Source organism: Oreochromis aureus, linkage group 13, assembly GCF_013358895.1.
Source record: "Oreochromis aureus strain Israel breed Guangdong linkage group 13, ZZ_aureus, whole genome shotgun sequence".
NCBI lineage: Eukaryota > Metazoa > Chordata > Actinopteri > Cichliformes > Cichlidae > Oreochromis > Oreochromis aureus.
Genome location: NC_052954.1, coordinates 23,450,378 through 23,476,619, shown reverse-complemented (window position 1 = coordinate 23,476,619; position 26,242 = coordinate 23,450,378). Strand labels below are relative to the sequence as shown.

The following is a 26,242-nucleotide window of genomic DNA, read 5'->3' as shown; positions in this document are numbered from 1 at the left end:
ACGAGCGACCTTTCCAGGGTGTACCCACCTCTAAAATAGCCTTCTAGGATAGGCTCCAGCCCCTGAATCTGATGCGTTGAAGAAAATGGATTGATGGATTTTTATTTTTTTTTTTTTAAATGGGAATATAGTATGTAAGGCAACATTTTAAGAAGCAAGAGTCCCTGCTTGGTCTGACCACCTTTAGTCTTTGTCATAGATGTAGTTTCTTTAGGGAGTCAGGTGTAATTCTCCGGACTTCTGACTGATAGCGTTCTATTGGCGATCGTGGCTCAAAAGTTGGGAGTTCGCCTTGTAATCGGAAGGTTACCGGTTCGAGCCCCGGCTTGGACAGTCTCGGTCGTTGTGTCCTTGGGCAAGACACTTCACCCGTTGCCTACTGGTGGTGGTCAGAGGGCCCGGTGGCGCCAGTGTCCGGCAGCCTCGCCTCTGTCAGTGCGCCCCAGGGTGGCTGTGGTTACAACGTAGCTTGCCATCACCAGTGTGTGAATGTGTGTGTGAATGACTGGATATGTAAAGCGGTTTGGGGTCCTTAGGGACTAGAAAAGCGCTATATAAATACAGGCCATTTACCATTGTGCAATTTCCTATCCCAGTATGCTTTTCCTACACTGGCAGTGTTTATGGGATCATTATCATGCTGAAAAATGAAGCTGTTACCAATCTGAAACTTTCCCGACGATAACGTGTGGTGGATCAATATCTGACAGCACTTTTCTGCTAGACGTCTCTCCTGAGCTCCTCTGTACATATTGAGGACAATTTGAACAAACAATTTCAAGTTTGGATTCAACACCTGTTGCCGCTTATTTCCAGCCCAGTTTTTGTGTAATCTGGCACATTTCAGCCTTTCTCTGTGTTTCTATTTGTTCATAACTTGGCTGCATAACAGCCACAGTTTCACTTAGACCACTTCTGATAAGGCTTCAATGAATAGAAGATGAATTAACTGAAGACCCAGAATATAGAAATATATAGGGGTGACTCAATACTTTTGCACAGTACTGCAGTATACTATTAAATGTTTTTAATAAGAACGGTTGATTCAAGGACACCTAGAAAGACTCACCTGACACAAGCAGTGACTGAGGTAGGCATACTCATATGATGAGTCACACGAAGACTGTGGGTCAATAAAAAGCTTTCTTGTATGATGGGCTTGTCAATATGTAAGCACTTGGCTCACTAAACTAGCAAAAAGGACAAGCAGAATAGCTGCAACTAGCTCAAACTGTAGTTCCCTGTCCATAATGATGAACATTTAAAAGTTTCCATAAAATGGAACCAAATGTGCTCTGTTAGTTTTTTTTAGACCATCCAATAATTGAGACAGTTGTAGCGCTGTGAAAGGAGAGCTATCTGACTGCCATCCTTTAGTTGTTTTCAAATAGTCATTGGCATTTACTGAGCAACATTACAGATGATTATTTAAATCCATTGAGCATCATGACCATTAGCTAAATAGCAGCCTGTTTTCATTGTGACTTTTTAAATGGTTTAGAGCATTCTCATTTGCACAATATCCTCCAAACAAAGCATACACCTTCCAAATAATTTAACACATGTGACTTTGTTTGAACTTAAATAAATAGCACAGGTAAAAGGACTGCTTTAAAATTGTAGGAGAGGTCTTCTAAGAAAAGTACATATCATCGCGATTAAAAATTACCGGTGGTATAAACCGTCATCTTAGTTTGTTCAATTGCCGTTCAGGAGAAATCCTTTCATAGGAAGCAGGTTAGGTTGAGCTTTATTTTTTCACATCATTTTATTGTTGTATCATAAAAAAACTTGAAATGGGAGGTTAGTACTAAAAAGTGGTTAGTACTACCTTATTATTATGTAAAGAAACATCTATGGCTCACCTTCATATAGTATTATAATTCTCTTTGGTGTCTATTTTCATGAAATTAGATACAGTGTTGTCAAAGAATACATATCAATTTTAACTATTTGAAATGGTTTTACTGATAATTTTCAGCTTTATTTATGCTTCAATGTATGAATTCGTACTTCAGTAGCATCTGTGCTTTCTGTCTTCTCACATACTTGACATACACTTGACTATCAACATAGCCTCACCTCGAGAATGAGGCAGAAATTGTGTGACATTTTCAGAGATTTGTGTGCCCTACTTGAACTTTTTATTAGAGCAAACATGTACCTCATTGTCAAATTAAAGCGTTGTTATATTTAACAAGCCACTCTTAATTAAGATTTGTTTCCCTCAGCGACATCGTAATTTTCACAGTTGTTTCTTTGTGGAATTTATTCCCCGTGACTTCTTGGATTTCCTCCCATAGACTGAATACGGAACGGACTTCCTTCATAAGTTCATAAGATCTGCAGTTCAAAATGAAATTAGCAAAAAAATTATATTTACACTTTAGCCTCAGATAGAAGATTTGTTCGTTCATTCAAAAGTCTTGTAATGTGTAACTAATAGCTTAGCGATGCAAAGACTTTAGAAAAAGTTAAACCCTAATCAAACGGAGAGCTCGAAGGAGCTGGAAAAAAGTCACTTTACATCAAACAACAAAAATCAAACAACAAAAAACATTTTTTCTGTAATACATCCTCTCTTGACATAAATACCCATCCTTTTTCACTGTCACGTCCTCGGAAATCTCATCACATTTCCTTTATTTGTTGCAGACAGATTGCATTATTATTTTATAGTAAAGCAATTTTTAACCTACAAGTGACTTTTCAAAGCTGGTAATCAAAGCCCACCGTGCGTCCATTCATTTGTTACTCTTTCAGATGCAAGAAGTGTGGCTTTGCCGTATATATTGTTTGTGACCTTCCTGGTGGCACGCTGGTGTGCAAAGCTCTGTGAAGTAGAAGTGTTCCTCTTTAGTGTTCTTCAGTTTACAAAGCACAGATTGCTCAGTGTTTTTCACTGAGGGCAAAGCTGCTCATGGAGAAAATAGACCCCTGTGAAGCAAGCAATGCAGACTGACATTTTGCCCCAGCACACACTTAGAAACACAAACATGCAAGCCAGTTGTATACTCCGATGATCCAAAGCATTATTACCACTTATATATGAGGCGAATAACGTCTGTTCTCCTACTCAGCATGTTGGATGCGAGACAAATGGACAAATGTGAGTTTGATTGGCGCATCTCAGAAAGAAAGAGGCTTAGGGGGGTGTCTCAAAACATGAACTGGTGATAGGGTGTGGACTGATGGGCTCGAACAAGTCTGATCCACCTTGATCCACCATGAACTTGAACAAGTTGACTATTACAGTAGAAGTGTTGAATACATGCTTTCAGAGCTATGCTCATAACCTTTGTAAGGTTCATATATTTCTAACAAAACATGATTTAATGCAAGAGATGACATTTTAGTCATGCATATGTGACTAAACACAAACAGTCATCCATGATCCTTCACTGTGCTTAGAAGTCACAATTCATTAGTGGAATCCTGCAGGAGGAGAAAACTGTTCACATACCAACAGAAGCTGGTGTGCTACAAGCATGATTCATTTCATCGATCATTTTGCAGTGAAGCTATACATAGCAATGAGAATTTGCAAACTTGCATGCTCTGCAGATGGGCTGTGAAGAACAAAAGATCCAGCTGATAATGAAATACACTTGTGATGTTTTATCAAAGCCTCTGTGATTGCCTCAGATACTTGCTTTTTATTCACAGATGGATGCTTTTGTTGCTCCCTTTTGTGTCTGCAGTAATTGTTGCTTTCTCTTGATTGTGTTGTTGTTTGTAATTTTAAGTTTGCATTTGTGAATGGTGTAAGTGACTTTTTTCTTCACTTTGTTTTTCTTATAAAACGTATAGTCAAATGGAGCATTACAACAACAACAGACAATAGATACAACATAACACCTAACATAAGATTATTAACACACTTCATTACACTAATATAATCATATTTTAATAGTCAAACATGCCTTATGTATGTTTATATGAAACAGAGAAAGACCATTGGTGCTCACATGTTCTATGTAGTAGTTTGGACAATGATCAAACAACTGAGGAAGTTTTTCAAAATCCTTTTGATTTGAGCACACAGATGGGCCTGGATTGCAAAGGGTCTCACTGTCTGTTCAGCATGTGACAGTTTTCTTTGGCGTAAGATTTGCCGGTTACATTTGTGTTCATTTTAGTGTTATCATCTGCTGGCTCAGCATCCACTGAGCGAGGTTAGGTGGAATAAGCAAACTAAATGCTTAAAAACATAAAAAATCTTCTTAGAAATTTAAAAAATATGAAGCTAAAATAATGATTTAAAATATATGTTGGAATAAAATAAAACTCATATATGATTTACCATATTTTAAATAGACTAATCTAACAAAACTATAGTATGACTTTTGCATACTTTCTATAGCATAGTGCTTTTTTTAATGTTTTCGCTGGAGCTCAATGTGCTGTTGGCAAAAAAGGTCTGTTGTCTGACCGTGGGCCACCATTCTTGTCCTGTCAGCTCAAATCTCAAAGACCACTCCAAATGACACATCAGATCCTTGAGAATTCTTGTCCAGCTAGCAGCACTGATTAAGAATTTAACAAACACTAGACTCACAGACGTGAGGTGTGGCTCAAAAAGTTGATAGTGTGGCATGAGAGTTTTAAAGTCAAGCGATATCTTTGACTCGAGACACAAACTCAAAGTGACGGGTCTGAAATTCTGTTTATCTGTTTTGTTTTTATTCTCAAATTTTCCACATGATGAGCTCAAAATGCATAAAATATCCCCATCGTATTCATTTTGCATATCTTCATTCTTATCGCCACTTTCTTTGTGTGTGCGCGCCAATACATTTGTAGTTGAAAACATAGGAATTTAATATCCAACCAGTTTAGATGTTAATGCAGGCATTTGGCGACTCAGTTATGATTATCATTGTAGGGAAACAACACTATACAATACTTATACTTCAATACAAACACTTCAGCTCTCATGCTTGGTATTTATTCTGTTCTACCTGTAATAAATATATTACACAGCTGTTCTTTAGAGGCTTGCTACCTGATAAGGTCTTATTTTTTCCTCATTTGTCTTGTTTCTCTTTCTCCTTATTAGCTGGCAACTTGGGACTCCACTCGTGGTTTGAATGGTAGCCTAAAGGAGAATCGGATAGAAAGTGGTATGCATGGAGTAACACTCAAGATTGTAACATTACTGGTAAGTTGTGGGAGTACAGTGAATCTATTAACACTTGAACTGCGTAGGCAAATATCTGAGAACGAAACAAACACCAAAATATAAGCAAACACATTTTTTTCTTTTTACCCACAAATTAAGCATCAGTGTTTCTGTAGGACACACACTAGAACAGTTTCACTGCATTTTTTTCAGATATTCATACATTAACCCTATTTTTGACATTACCTAGGGTTTCCATCATAAAGTTTGCTGTTTATGGTTATCAGCAATTTGTGTGGATTTTATTCTTTTTTTTTTAAATAAATATTTTCATTTCCAGGTTAGATCAAATGTCTCGTATGCGCAGCATGAAGCAAAAACTTTATGTGCATGATACACAACACTGCATATTTCTTTAAAGCTTGAATTTCAACATAAACTAAATACAACAGAACAAACAGATGTCATGTTTTAAACATGCTGCAAAATACATCTTTGTGATATTTTAACTGAACCTCTGCAATCACGTACAGCAGTTTGCTAAACATTCAGCATAAAATATAGAAAGGGGTACAATGAATATTTTTTCTACTCAAAATATTTATTTCATTCATTATAATCGTTATGCGAGAGGACACTGCACATTTTCTCCGTTTCAAAGTGAAATATTAAGTCGTGTTCTCTGTCTTGTCCTGAGAATGTAGCACAGCAGAAGCCTGCTAAACATCAGTCCTACACTGCAGCAGCTTTTCTTAGACCGCTTGTCATATTCTAGTAGCAAAGTCTCTAACCTTGTCCTCCCCCTCAGTCACTTCTCCACCTCCTCAGTCTCCATTTTTCCTCTTCTTCACACATGATTTACCTGCAGCTTATTCATTCACATGAGTTCAGCTAAGCTCTTTCCTGGCAGTGTCACTTAATCAAATCATTTGCCCCTGCCCACTTAACCACCAGCACCACAACCACCCCTCCTTCCCTGTCCCCCTCCTGTTTTTCTCAGCTCGCCTTAGTCCACCTTCACCCATTTAATTCTGCCCTGACACTTTCAACCCATAAAGAAGAACCAGGAGTCGGTGCAATAAATTCACAATAGCAATTTCCACGTTGATGACCCATAGCATTTGTCATGGCGCCATGTGTTACGGGTCAACAGTTGCTAAGGAAACTATTTTATTAAGATTAAAGTAGATCACCTAAAAGCTCTTCATAAAGGTGTCACCCTGCTGTTCTTAAGATGACTGACTGTGTCCTCGCTTCAGTTGCCAATCTGGCCCTGAGGGGATTTTGGTGCATTTTGATAAATGACATTTCTGTCATTAAGCACACACACACACACATACTCTACTCTTTTCAAAGTTTAAGTCTAAATCCATGGCCTTGGAGATAAAATTCACACTTTTCTCAAGATTATGATAACATGAGTGGCAGATTACCTAAAAACTAATTTACTATACGACACAATATTGTTTCAAACAGGAAGAACCTTTTGTGATGGTGGCAGAAAATATTCTGGGCCAACCCAAGAGATACAAGGGTTTCTCCATTGACGTCCTGGATGCCCTCGCTAAGATCCTGGGCTTCAAATATGATATCTACCAAGTTGGAGATGGGAAGTATGGCTCAGCACTCCCTAATGGATCCTGGAATGGCATGATTGGAGAGCTCATTGGCAAGGTTAGTGGGTTTTACTTTTTATCTCACTCAATCAATGTCCAGATTTCAGTCCAAATAATTTTTTCTGGGAGTCATGCCATTTTTATTTTGTTCTGAAATAGAAACCTAATAATGAGGCTTAGTAATAAAAAAAAGAAAAAGAAAGAATCAAACAAACTTTTCTTTTTTATGTAGTCGGTGTCATCCCAGTTTGATCAAATGGGTCTGAATACTGCTGTTGGAAGGGATCCCTGACAAATATTGTTATGATTCATAATAATAATGGAATTTAAATTCAATTTAATAAAGGCAGAAGTGTATATATATATTGTGCACTGTACATAGTGTCGCTATTAATGATGGAACTTTCTTAGAGTCTTGTATACTGTATATGACAGCATAATACATGTTATTACTTAATTCAACTGTTTATCTGAGTGAGCTGTGTGATTTGTTAAATGCAGAAGGAACATTTTCAATGCTACAATAACACAGAATAACCATACAGACTATTCAGCAATGTAGCAGGTTAGTTATGAGGGACTTTTCATGTAATCATTACAAAAGATTCTGGTTTTTCTTCTGCTGAGGGCACGAATCTGCAGAGAGAAATTGTCTAAGTAAGGACTTGAGTTGAGATGATAGCAAATTCCTGTCTCTTTTTTTCCTGTATATCCATTTTTAAATTGAAAATGTGGACTGAAAGAGGTTCTTGAGGTTTATCAGTGTTATTGTGGAGAATGAAAAGATGGCACATAACAAATTTCCTTCCAATTTAGCCCCTCCATTTGGAACAGTGTCACAGAAACGCCACGCTAATGGTTTGTCTAGAGAATAAGACGCAAGGTTTTCACACTGTCAGAAAGGATAATTCCTGTGTCAGTGTACATATTAGATACAAGCTTGGAGGCCTTTTATATACACAGGCAAATGATTTTACAGACACACAAGCCAATCTAATCTCCTAAATGTTGAGAAAAGATTCACTAATTAATGCAGGTCAAGTTAACTAGATTTTTTCTGATACCTAACAACATGTGACAGTGTAATTATCCTCTGTTGATTTAAAATGGAATGTTAGAAAGTTACTGAAAATGGAAACATATTATTCTTTGTTCACAGCGTGCTGACTTGGCAGTATCAGCAATCACCATCACGCCGGAGCGTGAGAGCGTGGTTGATTTCAGCAAACGCTACCTGGATTACTCAGTCGGAATTTTGATGCACAAGTCAGAAGAAAAGATCAACATTTTTTCTTTACTGGCACCATTTGATCTGGCAGTCTGGGCATGCATAGCTGCAGCCATCCCTGTGGTGGGCATCATGATCTTCCTGCTCAGGCGCATCCAGGCAGTGCGCTGCCAGAACAATACAGCCGGTCATCCACCACCTACCGTTTCCACTTCGCTTCAGAGTGCTATCTGGATTGTCTACGGTGCTTTTGTGCAACAAGGTGGGTAATAGAGTTTGTGTTAGTCAATGACAACATCCAAAAACAGCAATTACACATCCTGAACAGTATTTGTCATAACAAAGAGTCAAGGCTTTGCAGGTTTTTGTTCCATGGTGACTGTATGAAAACCTGTCTGTATTTAGCCTTCAGTGGCATATCAGTGAAAGCCACCAGTCAGGCAGTTTTGAATGTGAAACCTGACATGAAATAGAATAAGTCACGAAAAACAATTAAAATGCTTTAAGGGATTAATGACAAAAGAGCACAGTGAAAAAGTCAAATCAAGTGAAGAACATATGTTAATGTCTACGGTCTGTGTCGAGAAAATGCTGATTCAGTAGTGAGTCAGTCTGGGGCACAGCGCCCACCTTAGCATTTTCTAAAGGTGCCCTTGACAAAGAGAGCATCCCATCTTTAGATCTGGTGGAGATCCAGGTATGTCCGCTGTGGATAAATGACTACTTCAGCAACTGATGTTAAAGCCTCAACTGCATCTGTCAAAGTCTGGCACACTGCCCGTGAGCCTTTTTTAACCCAACACCCACTATATTTCAAGAGAAGCTAAATTCCTCTCCTTTTTTCTGCCTCTTCCTCATTTCTGGCTCATGTTCCAGCGTTGCCACTTTTTGTTTGAGTCAAGTGGATTGCATTTTTTCTTGGGGATGACGTAGGTCACTTTGATACGGATCTGACTGCTGATGCATAGTGTGCCATTGTCAGAGTGCATAAACTTGGCAATCATATCCCCCCACTGATTTTATAATGATATGCCAACACTTGGCTGGTTTTTGTTGTATGTTCGGTGCACAATGGACTATCTACGGCCAGACATGCTGACTTTTATCACTGCCTTTTTCAAGCAGGGACTACACTTCTTTTGTTCCAAAAGGAGGTCAGACCAAGGTAGAAAATTATCTGAAACTGTCTAGGAGAACAAATTAAACTAACACAATTTCCTTATGAATAAAAGGTTTAATCAATTTGTTTCTAAGATGAAAGAGACTGTACCACAGTGGACCATTGCAGTGGGGTAAAATCCAGTGAAGTTTCCAGAGCCACATTTCACATTCAATGACCTCAACAAATCAAAGCTGTATGTAATAAAAATGACTGATGCCACTGTGCTATGCATCTGACAAGGCCCCAGATTTTTTTTTGTTTTTTTTCTTCCCTTTTCCGAGCTGTCATAAGGGTGCAGTTGTGTTGATGGTGACACTTTTAGACAAATATGTTTTCATTACATTTCATATTCCTGAATCATTCAGATGGCATTTCTGTGGCTTTACACTTCAAAATTAGAATCTGTGCTGACATTTTTCTCATGCACCTCAAAAGCTGTTTTGGGATTGTTTTGCAGAGAATGTGTTGGTATGACAGGAGAAATACTGATGATAGCAAAGCTAATGTGATGAACCAGTCTCTTAACCTCAAGGAAAACGAGGAAAAGCAAGGATTAAAGATGTGGGTGAAAAGAGAAGGATGAATTTTAATGAGTAGCGTGTTCTTTGGGAAAATAAAAAAACAAAAAAACAACACCATTTTAGGGTAGATGGTTTTGAATACACAAAGCTCTCAGGAAAGTAAATTATTAAATCTTACAGTAATTATACAGAATCACCATGCAGACAGTCAGCTTCTCTGGTGTTTCATGCAAATATTAGCACAATTTTTAAGTAAAACTGCTTTAAAAATTAAAAGAAATATCTTAAAATCGTATTGGTAAAAAAATAAAATAGAGTCATTACATAAGGCCTTATCATATGGCTCTCTTATAAAATAATCACAGTGATTGCTTTGTAAAGGAGAATCTATATATTTCAGCAGTATTATAATGTACTATAATGTGTTGCATTTTTTGTTTTTTAGCAGCAACATGTTTGAAAAACCTGAAACATTTTATGGGTTTGTTTGGGTTTTTTTCACTAGGTCTTGTTTTATTTGTGATCCAGAAAAACAACCACAAATATTCTTTGAAATGAAACTCAATTTCACAAGCAATTTGAATACAGTACATCAACTTGAAAATTAAATTGGCCATTTTTTGCTATCACGACAGCAATCAAGTAATTGAGGAAAGAATGACCTGATAAATCAATCATGGCAGTAGTGATTATTTGAAACCAAATGTGGTGCTTGGCAACAAGGCAAAGACTTATTTTGTAGTTTTTAACAGTGTGCTTCTGTCTGTACCACAACAGGAAGTGATTCCATCCTGGGATCAGTGGCTCTCCGTATCGTCATGGGCAGCTGGTGGCTTTTTACCCTTATCGTGTGTTCGTCCTACACAGCAAACCTGGCAGCCTACCTCACTGTTTCACGAATGGACAACGCAGTTCGGTAAAAAAAAAAAAAGATAGATAGATAGTAAAGAAATGATGCTAATCAAAACTAGAGAGCTCGTAGTTGTATTCTGTATCTGTCTCTTCTTGGTAAAAAGCCCAGCACATGCATTACCCACAATGCAGTCTGTGAAAATTGGGTGTATTATGCTAGTAGCAGCTAAAGTGGCCTCGAGCTGCTCGCCTCAATCATGGAACAAGGAGCAGGCACCAGAGTTCTGATAAGCTCAGGCTTTCTTACTTCACACCAATGGTCTTCAGCCCAATTGAGCTGACTCAAGGGACATTACTAGAGGCATCAGAGCCATGAATGGCTTCAAGCTATCTTTTTTTTATCCACATGCTTATGCTAATAAGCATCTGCGGGCTTCAATCTTAAATGCATGTCTTTGCCCATGTGTTATTTATTTGATTTATCTAAAGAGAGGCTTAATTCAAATCATATGTGGATTTTTTTTTTATATACATATAATATGGGGTGATTTCTTGAGGCGTTAAACATTCTACAGTATTTTCAATACAGGGACATGTGCGGCTGAGTTTTAAGAATAATCTGTGTGCATGTCAGTGTCTACACAGTGTTTCAGTGATTTCTGACCCACTGCCTAACAAATACCCTGTCTTCGGCCAAAATTTTATTTGTCAGTGAATCCAATTTGGTCTGCTGTCTCTCCCCAAAGAATGAGCAGAGAGGCATTTGATTGCATTGGGTCCATCTTCTGTTGAACAAATAGCCACATGTGGACATATGAGTAGAGGAGGCGAATGCTAAGCAGTACACAGCTCACCTGTGAGGAGATTTTGTGTGCAGGTGTGTGTGTGTGCGCTTCTGTTTAGAGGGACATTAATCTTTATTTGTGGTGCATGTGTTACAGTTTAACAGAACCACACTGCAAATGATGGCACTTAAGAATTAAATGGGAGAAGAAAGTACACTGTGACCAATTTTAAATAGGAAAAAACAAAACTCATGCTGTGCATGACATCTGTTGTTTTCGATAGTAACACTAGGCTGTGTTGGATTCACCTTTGTGCTAATCTAAATTAACTATCATATCAGTTAAAGTACTGTATGGATTGGATGCATGCTGCATATGTGGAAAAACTAAAAAGATTTTGACGATTACAGCCTGAGATATAGTTTTTTATCAAGCACTGAAAATGGTACTCTTTTATGGAGAAAATATAATTTCTGAACACTACAGTTTTACACAGTTTGGCAACAGAAAGTAGCAAAACTATCAAGTGTGTCCAGTTTATTACACTAAATTAGCCACTTTTTTTAATTAAATTCAAAACAATTTACTGCACTTCTCTTTATTAGCCTGTAATTGTTTTAAATATGTATTTGAAAATATGAATAAGTGGCTTTTTGTGACCCAGTTGCATTAACAAATTTTATTTTTTTAACCTGATAAACATTTGCAATAGCTGCTTACTGAGACATAGAGGGAGAACTCAAAATCTGTGTGTCATTTTCACAGATGGTATAGAAAATGTATGATGGTCCTCAGCAGGCTCTTTAGGACAATATCCTTTTCTCGTTGATCTGGAAAACATACAGTAGACTGGCTTGAGAAAGAAAAGCAGTGTGTATTGTGTGTCCATTTTTTTTTCTAGTATCAAAGAGACATCACTCCTGTGCAGGGAAAAGGTTTGGAATTCAATTCTTTCAGACACACGTTGTAAACTCAGTTTTGTGAAAAGCTGTGGAAGAGTGTTGGAAAGAGGAACGTTAATACCTTCATTTAAAGTCCTATTATTTTGGTCAGTGTAGGAACAGCTGGGTCATTAATGTCCATACAGGAATAATCCGAGAGGACTGTGAATAAGAGCAATGTTAAGCACATGCACTGTAACCTGAAGATCCCAACATTCCTCTATTTCGGCAACATTGTGTAATGTGTACTAATACTCCGACGTACCTGACAGAGCAGGGCGCATATCTCCAAATGTACAAAACTGAAATGTGTCCCTGCTTTGTGTTTGTCACAATGGCATTGGTAGCTTGTCCTCCAACATAAAACCAATATCCTAGCCTTGGAGTCAATGTGACTTGAATTTTATAAATCAGATGGAGTGAGGTTCAGTCCACCTTCCTTCATTTGAAAAACATTAAAGCTCAAGCTGTTGCTTTGATTCTTGGAAAAATCTGTTTTCTTTCACAAGCAGGTTATGGATCTTGCCATACAGCCCAAAAAACTAGCAGCTTGGCCTTTTGCTGTCAGTGAGGTTGTATTACCCTGGATTTAGGTAATGCTGTGAATGTCCACATGGAAATGATCAGAGAGGACAATGACATTTAGAAAATGTCCAATAAGAGCAACGCTAAGCACACGTGCATGTTTGCATTTGTCTCTGAGTGTGGGTGTGTGCATGATACATGAGTGTGGTGTAACAGGAGCAATAACTTAATCTTAAGTGAACATTTGCATTTTTAAACACTACACGACTCGTTCCCCTTTGTTTACAGTGTGTCAAAATAAGCCTTTACTAAACTCCTACGCCTAGGGACAAAGAGGTGGGGGTTTTTTACCCCCTGCTGTGATTTAAACCCTAATCTTATGTTCTTACCTTGAATTAGTTTGAGAAAGCAAAAGAAAAAGTGAGAGATTAGTTTAATAACTTGTGTCCCTTCAGATACCTTGTAGATTAATACTAATTAGATCAAGTTTTTTGGCTGAATTCTCTTGATTTTGATATTGTTTCATTTTTCACTGCTTTGGCCAGTTACACATATGTAAAGCTAACAAATCTAAAGTCTTTTAGTATCTCCGACTGGGCTAAGGATATCCTCTCCTATTACTGCTATGCGCATACATTGTTAAGAAGAATATTCCATGCATGTGTGGGGAAAAAGGAACGAAGGAAAAGGTCTGTGTAATGTATTTCAGCCATTATAGGTAATGAACAGAGGGTTCATCTTTCTGCAGTTATTACAAAAATCTAAGAGTGATGCAGTGCTTTGAAGAAAACGTAGCCAGAAAAATTACTTAAAATGGGCCACGATTCTTAGTACATGTAGATCATATACATATTATTAATTATTTCACCTTCTTCCATTGTTTTGTCTGTGTTATCTTAAATCTGCACCTTCATAACACACTATAGGTCACAGTGCTTATGTAGTTATGAAAACTAAGATATTAGACAAAAATCTGAATATTTAACCCAGTGCATTAAAGCTTGTAGTTTAATGTGACAGCATAAGTTAGAGACCATGAAATATCTAATAGGTCGTTTGTTTCGCTCTCACTTGCTGTTTTCCCCTTTCCACAACCACTTCCACACCATGTACGCCTCCAATTAAATGGTTGAATTAGTCCTGCAGTATCAGCTCTAGATAAGCTATTGGACTCTCCGACTTCTCAGAGAATTGGAAAAAGGACGGTTAAAGCTGTAAATATTATGACATTTTTTTTCTAAAGGAATGAGGCAAATTCACAAGGTGCATGTCGACACTGGAACCAGACCAATGCAGGATTTAAGACAGACACCGATTTTGGGGGGGGGTTTTCGTTCAAGGGAAAAAACATGAACAGATTTCCTTAACTTTTATTTTTTGTAGTTATTATGAGACTTTAACAAGATATTATGACAATCTAATTTATATTAATGTTTTGTAATAATTAATAACAATGTTTTATTGCCACAACAAGTCGTGAATAACGTGCTGTCTGACTCGTGGTGTTGTAGAGCGCCCCGCTGTTGGACAAACTATGCAGTGTCAACATAACATGGTTAAAGGGTGTTTGTTCCATCTCTTCTTTAGTTTTTTATAGTCATATCAAATAGCCATCACCCCTGTCAGGCATTAATAATTGAGTTGACATATCAACTAAATACCAATAAAGAAAACTGTCGATATGAAAACATTTTTTACATTGCATTGGCAATTAGCAAATATTTTGCTTTACAAATTTCAGAATTAGTCCGTCTTAAAATGAAAGCTGCGAGTTGCTTTTTTCTTATTTCCTACAATCTTGACATAGAAACTTCTAGATCTAATAAAAAGTAGAATGCAATTTGGAGCAGGTTCTACTGGGGATTAATGGCCAGCCATTGGGATGAACCCCATAATCATTCATGAATGCAGTACCCCCAAACTGATCATCATCACTGTGAATCACACTGGACTCATTGTGCTGGCAATGCTGGGGAAAGTTGTGGTATCGCACTACAGGTGTAGCTAATTTAGTTGATAAAGGGCATAATGATTAGTGATTTGCTCCAATGTGCAATAAAAAGGAAAGCAGCAGTTTTAGGTCTACTGATTTGTTGGAGTGCATTAGGGGCGAGTTAAATCTTGAATTTTAAATAGAGGGAAAAGAGAGTCCTTCTGTAAAGGACAGAAGCCAAGAGACTTATGTGGCATAATGAATGAAAGGGGAAAAGAGTGCTGATATCAGCTTAAATTACTGTCTGACACATTTTTTGGATTCTGCTCTACCTGGTTGCAAACACAGGAATGCTTATATCCTATTTATAATAGTTAATATCTAGATTAGCGATAAAGAGACATCTAATAAATTACAATTGTCTGTGTCAGACTGTTATTGTGGACGATTATAACAATACAACATTAACAAAATAATGGAATCTTTTATCTGGTTTATCATCTGTTAGTAATGAAATATGAAATTGATGAATCCTGAATTTGTTGTGACACATGGACAAGTGTAATTTAATAGTTTTAATGTTAAGCATTTGTTCATGCATGTTTCTTGAATTAATACCAGAAGTATTTCCTACATCGGGGATTTCTTGCATCATGCGTGTGTGGAGAAATAGTGGAGCATGATTTTACAAGCTAACATATGGTTAGTTGTAGCAGCTTTGCTGGCTGGAAACATTTAAAACATAATGGCATAAGCCCATCTATGTTATTTATCATCATAACTCACTTTATGTGAGTAGTTTATGACAGAAAAGGTATCCTTTGAAAACTAAACATTTTACCACAAGCATAGCCATCATAAAATAAAGTACAGCCCCTTTCAAGGTTTCATGTTTTTCTGTATCGGGACATACAAGAAATAATCTGGTCCTAGGCCGGTCTTCAAATTAGCTAAATGTAACTTCAGATGAAATACAAAACATGACATATTACACGATGTCATTATTTGTCTAAAAAATTAAGCCACGATTCAGAAGCAGTGTGTGAAAAACTTAAGTGCACCATAAGAGGGCAATTAGCAGCCAATTGCTGCTAATGAAATGCACTTGATTAATTGAGCCTCAGCAAGTGTGGCCACCTCTATAGAGCAGAAAAAAAAGAAAAAAAGTTTTATAGAAGTTTTGGCAGTTTGCTGCTTGGGAGCTTTCAGCTAATGTGATGCTGTTTCCATCAAACCCAATCATTTGTGAAAGTTTATTCACAAGTGGAAAACATTCAAGACAGTTGCCACTCTTCTCAGGACTGGATATCCCAAGTGTAGAGCAAATCTATCTTCTTTTTTTTTAAACAGAACGAAAATGCATAACGATTCCTCCAAAACCATTACTTAAAGGCTAGCAAAAGTCGTGTTACAATCATGTGATGCTACAATCATGTGATGTAGTTAGTTTTTCACAGGACTGCATTTTGGCCTAATTTTTGTTAAATAAATAAATTGTGTTGATCAAAACAGGCCCTGATCCATCGAGGCATGGAGTCCACTACACTCCTTAAGGTGTGCTGTAGTATCTGCAGCCAAGATGTTAGCAGCACATTCTTTAAGTCCTATCAGTTGAGACTTGAGGCGTCCATGGATCTGACTTCTTTGTCCAGCACATCCCACAGATGCTCGACTGGATTGAGATCTGAGTAGTCCAAGTCGGTATCTCAAACATGTTGCTGGGCTTTTAAAGATATTCCTGCACCATTTTTGCTTTTTATCTGTTGGTAAATAAAACCTCATGTTAACGTTAAGTAATATTAATGCTAATGTTATAATGTTTCAATTATTATGACAGTTACTGTATGTTTTCTTCTGTTTTCTTTAAACAAAGTAAGTAATTCACTCATGTGACCATGCAGATCATTCCAGGACCTGTCCAAGCAGGTGGACCTAGTTTATGGGACGGTGAGAGACTCGGCTGTGTACGAGTATTTCAGGGCCAAAGGCACCAACCCTCTGGAGCAGGACAGCACATATGCTGAGCTGTGGAAAGTCATCAACAAAAACAATGGCTTTGAGAACTCTGTATCCAGCCCTTCAGAGGGTATCAAGAAGGTGAGTATTTATTTTTATCTTCATGAGCAAAATGTTCCATGTCAAGGGGGAAAGAACATTTTGTCTATAAGGAAAAAAAAGATGTTCTGTAAAGGTTTGCTTTACACAGGACGATGTCTTAACAATGCCTTAGCAATCTAACAGTTCATTTCAGGTCACCCCCAAAAAGGAAATGCATGCACAGCAAAACATTGACAAGAAGCAGGCATTGAAAAGAGGGATTTGTCTAGTCACAAAAAATAAATGAATTAATTAAAAACATCTGTAATGTCTTCAGCTCAATAAGGGATTGTGTTGCAATTCACTGCATTTTTTATCTCACACCACTGTGTAGGAACAAGCTGAGAATTAGTTAAATTAAATGCATGTCTGCCTCACAGAAAAATGGGGGTAAAAAGTGATGTTTTTAATCTAACAAATTGCGAAGTTTTTCTAATTGTTCCCACACACTGCCTGTGCGGCTAAATGAACAGTTTGTGCATTCTGTCATCTCGTTCTTTAACGCAAACACTACACAATAATAATTAGACAAATTACAGTGGGGTCTGACATGTGCACTTGACACAAAACAGCTTTATTATTTGAGCTGATAATTGGATCGAGTGTAATCAGGCCAGGCAATGCAAGGACGCGTACATCACAGGAAAACTAGTCTCAGTTTAATTTGACGAGAGAAAGCAATTTTAATCAGTTACTGATTTACTGCATTCATTCATTCTTAAACAAAATACTGCAGTTTTTATATACGTATATATATATAAATATATAGCCATAGTTTGATTGGAATGTGTGTATGCATAATCCAATGGCTCTTTGTGTTGTTCATCTTAATTCATTACAAGGACAGTCTTTCTCTGGAAGATGTAGAACGCCACAGGAGGGAAAAGTCAGGACTGTGTACAAAACAATGAATACATAAATAAAAATCCATACAGATTCAGCTGTGGCTCTTCTGCATTTTCTACACAGTGATTTTCAAACTCCAGCATATGATTGGGTGTCTCAAAATGTGTTATTAGGTGAAGATTGCAAATCCAGAAAAAAATAATAAGAAATATTTGTTTTTTTCATAATGTTTTCAGTGTTTAGTGTGAGTGGGCAAATGCACGGTAATTTCTATGCAAATATTTAGCTCCAGTGTTTGGACTGCTCATTGCTTTGTCTGAGTAAAATACCCTCCCGTGCACCTCTCCAGTAAAATAGTCTACTCTTAACCTTAAAAGAAGCATAATGCAAATTGCATTTGCACTGTATCTAATCAGCTTTTGTTTGTTTACACAAAGCATTCTCGATCGGTGATGATTGAAGAAAATGTTTTTAAAAGTCATTTAAGATTTCTCCGCTAAGCAATTAAGCATGTCTTTATGTAATTACCACGTGCGTCTCTTTTTGTGTTCGTGATGGAAACTTTTGCAGGCAAAGCGAGAGTCATATGCCTTTCTGTGGGACATGGCGGTGGTAGAGTATGCTGCCCTGACAGACGATGACTGCACGTTGACTATAGCGGGAAACAGCATGAGCACCAGAGGCTATGGCATGGCCCTGCAGCACGGCAGTCCTTACAGAGACATCTTCTCACAGAAGTATGTATACGATGTATTTTTACAGCAAAGAAGCCAATGATGCAATAATGCTGTAACATCTAATCTGTTCAGTACCTTAAAACTTGGGTTTTATTTTTATACATCTGGGCATCAGTTCTTTAGAGGTTTATTTATAATATACTTATCTTCATTTAAGGGATTATTCTAAATAGACAATCAAACTAATTGTGCATATTTCTTACCTTATCATAACATGTTATTTAGAGGTAAAACAAAAAGGAAATTGCTTTGTCCATAGGAAAACCAATACAAAAGTTGTTTGGACACAACTATGGCAAGTGTAGCAGAGCAAGGTTGAATTTCAAAGTTGGTCTCTATACTGTTGCATATTTTTACAATTTATCTGTTTCGTTTGGCTCAAGGACAGACAAGTAATTTCATGTATTAAAATTTGAAAGCAGGGCAGGAAAGTTTCTCCCCAGGAATAGACACGCTCCCGACTTCCATGGCACTCTCTGTTTGTCTATGAAAATTAATATTTAATTAAATGTGAAAATATGAACTCTCGACAAGCACCAACTCAAAAAGAAAGACTGATTAATCTGCCACAAACAGTGCTTCAGTGAAAGATGTTTGATCACTTTCAGAAAGAGAAATGGGAATATTTGAACATAGGCTGAGGCTGAGACACTTCATGAGTATAAAAGTATATAAATAACTCTGGCAGCTGTGTATATACACAGTATATCTGCTTATGCCTTTTTGCAGTGAATGAATGTGTAGGCTTCTGCAAAATGCATAAATGTCAGTCACTGTTGAACAGTTTGAGTAATGACTGTGCAAAAAGTTAACTGTTCCAGTGGGACACCCTAACTGCCTCGCCTGTGTTTGCGATCAGCCATCATCATTCTCCCCAGCATCCATCTATTTCTTACCCTGCAATTTGTGCACTAACTAATGGGCCGACTCTCGTATTTGATCATCTTTGTTTCTGTGCTTATACAGTTTGATATGATACTGATTACTCCTAAGCTCTGATTTTCTTTGCTTCATTTTTATAGAACCGAACTTTTGATTCTTGATTACAATCAGTGTCACATCTTGCACTCTGTAAACTAAGAACTGCAGTGTTTAATAGCTTTACCCTCTATGGGATTTTAATGAGGTTACAATGAAATGCTAATACATGCAATACATTAACCATGTTTTGTTTTATGCTTTTTACTCTCATTTTGTGAGCTACACAATATCATTGAATTATTGTTACATGATAATATTGTGGTGATAAGTCACAACAGTCATATATTGATATTCTGTGTTTGTCTATGTAAATTATTTAATTTGAAAATTCTCTGCTCTTCTGCCTTTGTCATTCAGTTACCTAGGACTTAATCGGAATCAGTGTTAGCGAAGGATTTGTCTTGTGGTTATTACGTGAAGATTTCCACCTACTGTGTTGAAAGAACTACTTAGTCTTTTCTCTGAGCAGGATTTTGGAGCTTCAAGAAAAGGGGGATCTCGACATCTTGAAGCAGAAGTGGTGGCCAAAGAAAGGTCGTTGTGACCTGCAGAGCCACACAGAAGCCCAGCCGGAGGGACGGGCGCTGCGTCTCCACAGCTTTGCCGGCGTCTTCTGCATCCTTGCCGCAGGGCTTCTACTGGCCCTCCTAGTAGCTGCACTGGAGACGTGGTGGAACAGCAACCACTGCCGACGAGAGCAGCCCAAAGAGGTGACCACTGACAACTCGTCGGGCCAGGGCCCAGGCCCGGGCCTTCTAACCCAGAACCTGGCCATGGTGGCCACCACGGGTCCCCCTGCCCCACCAAGGCCCCGGTCGAGACCCAGACCCCCGGGCCCCCCGGTCCTGCCCAGAGATGCCACTGCCACACTCTACTTTATGGATCCAGCAGGCGCTGACACCAGCCCCGATTTAGTAGAGCTGCAGTACACCCAGTTATAATAGGTGTGCCCCTGATGATAGTCCAGACATCATGTGATCAATCTACTCATTCCTTCTCATGTTGGGAGAGAGGTTGGGGTGCTTTGTAGGGGACTTCTCTGAGGCTTCTCTCTCATGCTGACACAAAGAATCATTAATTGCCAAAAAAAAAAATAAAAAATCCGTCACTGGTGCTCACATGAGAGACCCGCAGTGAAAAGATAACATGCAAATTTAATACCACATACTGAAATTGTACTTCTGAGTCGATAAGTGCTTCAGTTGTACAATAGCTCTCTTTAGCTAATCCATTCAAGTCTTAATGCTTTAGAGCTCAGACTTTATCTTGCTGCTGTCGACTGGGCAGCCCCTCTGCATGAGGCGTCCAGACAACTAAGGCTTGACATGGATCCCTAAACTAAAGTGTGAGCAAATGCAGATAGTAAAGAATCTGAGCCTTGACCTGCCTGTTTGACTTGACAGTCCAACAATACTGGATGAGAATACCCATTTAAGACCCAGTCCTGCCCTGGAAAACACACAGTAAATCAAACTCCATCCAAGCTGCTTTTTGGTGCATATGAGAGTTTGAGTTACTGCTGATGATTTCTATTTCACAGTCTTTGTGTGTACAGCAGTAGCTGCTCTCTTAATAACCACATATTGCTGTCATGTGAGATTCATTACACAAACATCGCTGCCATTATTTAAAAAGACAAGAAGTGCTGACTCTAATCGTGGTTGTGTGCTTTATTGCTGTTGATATGTTGGAAAGATGTTTCCACCCAAAATCTTTTGACTGTGAAACACACACGCTCTGTAGTCTTGAAATGTGACTGTGTGGAAATTTAAGGCAGAAAGAAAGAAGCACATAAAGATGCTGGGCAGCATCTCCGATGTATAGGGAGTAGTAAATAAAGAATCGTAGCAGTTCAAGGAGATTTCTAGAGGCCTGTATTTCCTACTCCAATTGCACATGAGGGCAAATGCAACAGTATACAACTCATTCAATACCTGTTACATGCATGCAGGTAACAGTGAGGTGGGAAAAGTGCAGACAAATTATTTTAATAAATTTACTATTCTGTATCACAGTTTAAACGCAAACAAACAGGAAGACAAATTAAAGAAACAAGAACTGCTGACTATAATAAAAAGTAAAATGTACTATCTCACAACTGGTACAGTCCAGGAAAACAAACAAACAAACAAACCAAAAAAATGGCCATAAAATGAGCTATAAATGAGCTAGCATTTTATGACAGTAGAGTATGATATCATCAACACAGGATTGGCTACAGCAGTAATGAACAGCAGGACGCAAAGAACAAAATCTTATCTATAGGACCCAAACTGCTTCTTATGATAAGTGACAGCATGTCTCACAGCTCCCTCCTAGACTGCGAAAAGCATGTAGTTTTTCTTGGTTTCACATGGATTCAATGATGGCAGGTTTTCATGGCAGAAAAAAAAAGTAACTAATAAGTACCCAAATGGTGAAGTAGTTGATCCAAACCAAACACAGCGAGGATTTTTGTGTTTGTGCTTCACAAATATTAGTTTTGCCGTTTTTAGAACATAATTGGATTGTCTTTCGAGTTTTAAAATCTTTCCAAGATTTAACATTATTATGTCGAGTTGTATAATTCACTTAAACTTTCTGGTATTTGTTAGATTAAAGTACTAAAACAAATATTGTTTTCCTTGAGATCTGGTTAAAAAAATCCGCTCAGCAGTCATGAAATCAAGCTGACCACTGTACAAACTTTAATTGCCTTTCAAGCCTACAGGGAGTGATTAAAATTCAAAAGACTTGGGTGGACTATTACTTTATATTCTAAATTGTTTTAAACAGTGCTCTGTGGCACCATGACAGCATAAGAATACAATATGTGGGCATTATGACAGCCATTTAAAACAAAACTCTGCTGCAAGCCTGAACACACCGGCCAATTAGTTTGACATTATGGAAATACACTTAATTGCTTAGTTGTCAATAATTACATAAAAGTGATGGCACAACAATTTTCCTTTAAAAATGCTTCTTTTAGAACAAAGGTTAGCTACAGAGAAAACAGCGAGTCTTGGCTTGCTCTCATTTCTGCTCATATGTGCAAAATTACATTTGGATTCGTGAAACATATGCACCAGGTACTGTGCGTATGTCAGTGAATCAGAGTCAGTGTAAAGCCACAGCATCACTCCCACTACATGCACTCTGCATACTGCCGCACACCAGTTTCTTTATGTAGGGAAACACAGTTAACATCAAGGTGAACAATGGAGAACGGGATGTAGTTGTTCTAAGAAAAAGCATCACCACTAAGGCAAAAGTCTAATAATAATTAAATACTGAATTAATACATGAAATTCAGAAATTTTCTAGTTCTGCAGTTTTCAATATTAAATTATTGACCAAATAGATCAAATAAGTCTTGTTTATTTCAGTCACGCGATGCCAAATTATATTCTTTAACATCATCTTGGATATGGCATCTATATTAAAAAGAATCTGGCCTGTATTACAAAGCAAGATTAGAGGTTTAGCAATATAACCTGAGGTTTAAACCTGGGTTTTCATTGTTATGAAGGCCATTCACTTCTTACTTGGGTATATAACGGTGGCAACTTATGTAGCACACCTAACCTGCTGAATAACAGGTTATATTCATAATAAGTTCACCACCTACTCATCAATCACTTCTCTAAAAAATAGTGTGCCCAGTAAAAAGAAAGTTCCCAAAACATTTTTGGGAACAGCTGTATTCCTGCTTTTATTCCAGTTTGGTGCAAGTGAGCCTCAAACACTTTTACTTTTCTGTTAGCCTTAAGACTATATTAATATGATACCCAAGCGTAGTAATTTCTGCTTTAATATAAAACTTGCATAGCAATACTTAAGATTTTGAGCTGTGTTTTTGTATTTATTTTTCTGTAGCTTGAAATAATAGGGCTTTACTTACTGTTTTATTCACATAAAAAAAACCTTAAATCACAGAATATGCAGTCGAAATTATATGTTCGTCAGACTTTTCTCACCTCTTGTCTTGATAATAGAGGCGTGAGCCTGATAAGTTTATTAATTTACACAGTCGGCATCTATGTCACATTTTTGCAGTCTGACAAAAATGTTTTGAGCACACACATATCCATACAGCACTGCCATCACACACACAAACACACCCTGCTGCTTACAGCAGCTGCGCTCATTTAAGTCAGAATTATGTGTTTAACCACTTTGTATTTTTCTAAAATTGTAGTTTGATTGCCATAAAAATAATACTAACAATGATAATAATTATTATTATCATAAAATTGTTATTACAGTGTCGCCTTACGATACAAAATTAAAAACAAGATCAATTATAAAAACACAATTTATGCATTTCTGCTGCAGGTAGACCTGTTTATGTTTCTAATTACCAACACTGACACCTGTCTCATCTAATTTTCAGAAAATATATCAATAAGAGTATTTCCACAAATTGTCAAACTATTCCTTTTATTAGCCAAGTAGTACTTTATTACAATTATATGTCAATGTCCGGATTCACGGGGATCATTTTGGTTATGTATCGTTGTCTATGGTCTCCAGCAGGTGACTAAGGATTACGCTCTGCAAAGGGTTTCTGGATCATTGACATATAATGACATAACAAGCTCCTTACCAGAAGGGAGGCGGGACATTTGGACTGACAGAGAGACAGACTGGGAGGAGGCCGTGGCTCTTGACACAGGTCAGGAGAGGCCTGACACACTGTACTGGATGGTCATTGGCTGTGACAGGGCGAAAGGGCGGGGCATGGGGCCCGACAGGGGTAGATTGTAGCTGCTTCATCTGTCATATCACCCCCATGGTCTCTCCTGCTATTTGCCTGTCTAGTTTTGTCTGTCATCAGTCTGCCTCAACTTAAATGGGTGCATGATTATAGAATAAAATTCAAAAGCAAGCATGAAAACATTTTTTAGAAAATGTCTGTCTGATAAACAGTTATGTGCTTATTTGGCTTCTCTCTCCCCAGTCCCATATGTATGTTCCCTGTCTAAAAAAAAAAGGAATATTTGAAAAGATTCTTCAAAGTAATGTTGCTTACTTCAATTAACTGACATTACCTAATTTGTCTCCATTTACACTTTAGTGTCTCACATAGTTTGTGCGTCCATTAGAGCCTGTCTTGTTAACAGCCGATTCTTTTCATGCAAGAGTCACCTCCTGCAGATGTGTGGTCACGTAATTGTGCAAAAAATTTAAACACTTCTGCATGAAGTGACAATTTCCTTTAAGTCCGTGTCAGTGAAGTGGAGGCATTGCCTTTTATGACACCATATTTAAGATTTACTATTTGAAGGTAATGTCTGTCAAGATGTCAGCTGCTTAAAAATTCGAGTACATTTTTAATTTATGCTCTGGTTTCTTGAATGACGCTGAAATAAGCCAGTGTGTCATTTCAGCATCCTTCAGAGTCATATAAACATTATTAGATGTGTGTTAGGCTTGTGTAATTGATGATAGAATAGACTACATCGCATGTATTGAAGATTACTAACCATAATGCTTATGATGAAAGGACTATTATAACCTGTCTTTCTCTGTCTTCTTTCACTCTCTATTCTCTTCTCATTTCTTCTTTTAATCTTTTAACCCCTTTTCACTTTGCATTCATTTTCACTTATTTTTTATCACACTCCTCCTTGATTACATTCATGCTCTCCCTTCCATTAAAACCTCTCTCCATCGTCTTTTCTACTGCCTTCTTTTATTCTATACACGCTCTTTGGCTCTGCCTTCCTTTCAATCTATTTTTAGGACAAAGAAGTGAACCTGGAACAGGTCCACCAACGTTTGAACAGCCTCCTGGACGAGGACTTAGCCCACAAGCAGCTGCCAGGTCAGTCTATAGAGATCTCTGCCCTGGACATTGGCAGCATGCAACCCAGCCAGTCTCTGGAGGCTTTGTCTGTTCGGGATTACCCAGCCCATCGCGGACCACCGCCACTCTCTGTGACCACCTTCCTCCAGGAGGGTCATGGGGCAGGAAGGACACTGGGCGCGTCCGCTGGCAGGACCTTGCCCCTGCCCCTCAGCAGTGCCACCATGCCCTCTATTCGCTGCAAACACAGGGCACCCAACGGAGGGCTCTTCCGGCAGAGCCCAGTCAAGACACCCATGCCAATGTCCTACCAACCAGTGCCAGGAGGACCCATCCCAGAAGCCAGTGATGCCAGCCACGGGACATCCATTTAAGCAAGCCGAACATTCACAGACACTCGAGCTCAAACAGAATAGCGAAGAGCTAAACAGAGTGCCGGCAGTGTGACGAGCTATAAATAAAATGCTAAAAAAAGGATTTTTACTACCAATGAGACGACACACGAAAAGACACAAAGACTTTAATGTACATATTTGTAAGTACAAAGAGAGAGAAGCAACATTAAAAAGTGTATTTTGAATATTCTCAACAGTTGAGTTTAAAAAACAAAAAAGTATTAAAAAATGACTGAATGGCTTTGTAAATTTTGTTCTAAATGAATAAAGGTGACAATTCTTTGTGGTTGTTTTCTAAGTGCCAAGTTCAAAGATGTTTTCTTTCAGATCATTAACTGAATGTACTGTGAGAATTCATGACAGACATTTCACACTTAAAACACAATGGAAGAACTGATTTGTTTCATATGAAAAAAATAAAAAGTATAATACAAAAACATCCAGATTTGCGTTTGAATATATTATTGGAATATCATTGTTGGATTGTCTGTATGTTTAAGTGATCACCGACAGAATTGTGCTTAATGGAAAAAGTACTAAACTAGAACTAGAAACAATAAATTAGTTTTTAGATCAATATTATTAGTTTGTTTTACTGGATTTTTCCATAAAATAAACTGGATTTAAGAAAAACCATCTGCAGTAATTTATACTTGACGGGACAGTGTTCACCCTTTTTTGTGTGTATGTAGAAGGACAGTCAAGTCAGA

The 26,242-nt window shown here is 37.9% G+C and overlaps 1 protein-coding gene across 1 annotated transcript in view; it reads left to right on the top strand.

Annotated features, from left to right (window-relative positions):
• grid1a (glutamate receptor, ionotropic, delta 1a) overlaps positions 1–25,885 on the top strand; it is a 252,043-nt gene extending 226,158 nt beyond the window's left edge. Inside the window, exons 9-16 of the mRNA XM_039621614.1 lie at positions 5,060–5,161; positions 6,599–6,796; positions 7,898–8,228; positions 10,427–10,565; positions 16,587–16,782; positions 18,199–18,365; positions 19,816–20,056; positions 25,074–25,885. Of these exons, the coding sequence (XP_039477548.1) occupies positions 5,060–5,161; positions 6,599–6,796; positions 7,898–8,228; positions 10,427–10,565; positions 16,587–16,782; positions 18,199–18,365; positions 19,816–20,056; positions 25,074–25,511 (1,812 nt within the window). The 3' untranslated portion in view covers positions 25,512–25,885. The remainder of the gene's footprint in view (positions 1–5,059; positions 5,162–6,598; positions 6,797–7,897; positions 8,229–10,426; positions 10,566–16,586; positions 16,783–18,198; positions 18,366–19,815; positions 20,057–25,073) is intronic.
• The last annotated feature ends 357 nt before the right edge of the window (positions 25,886–26,242 follow it).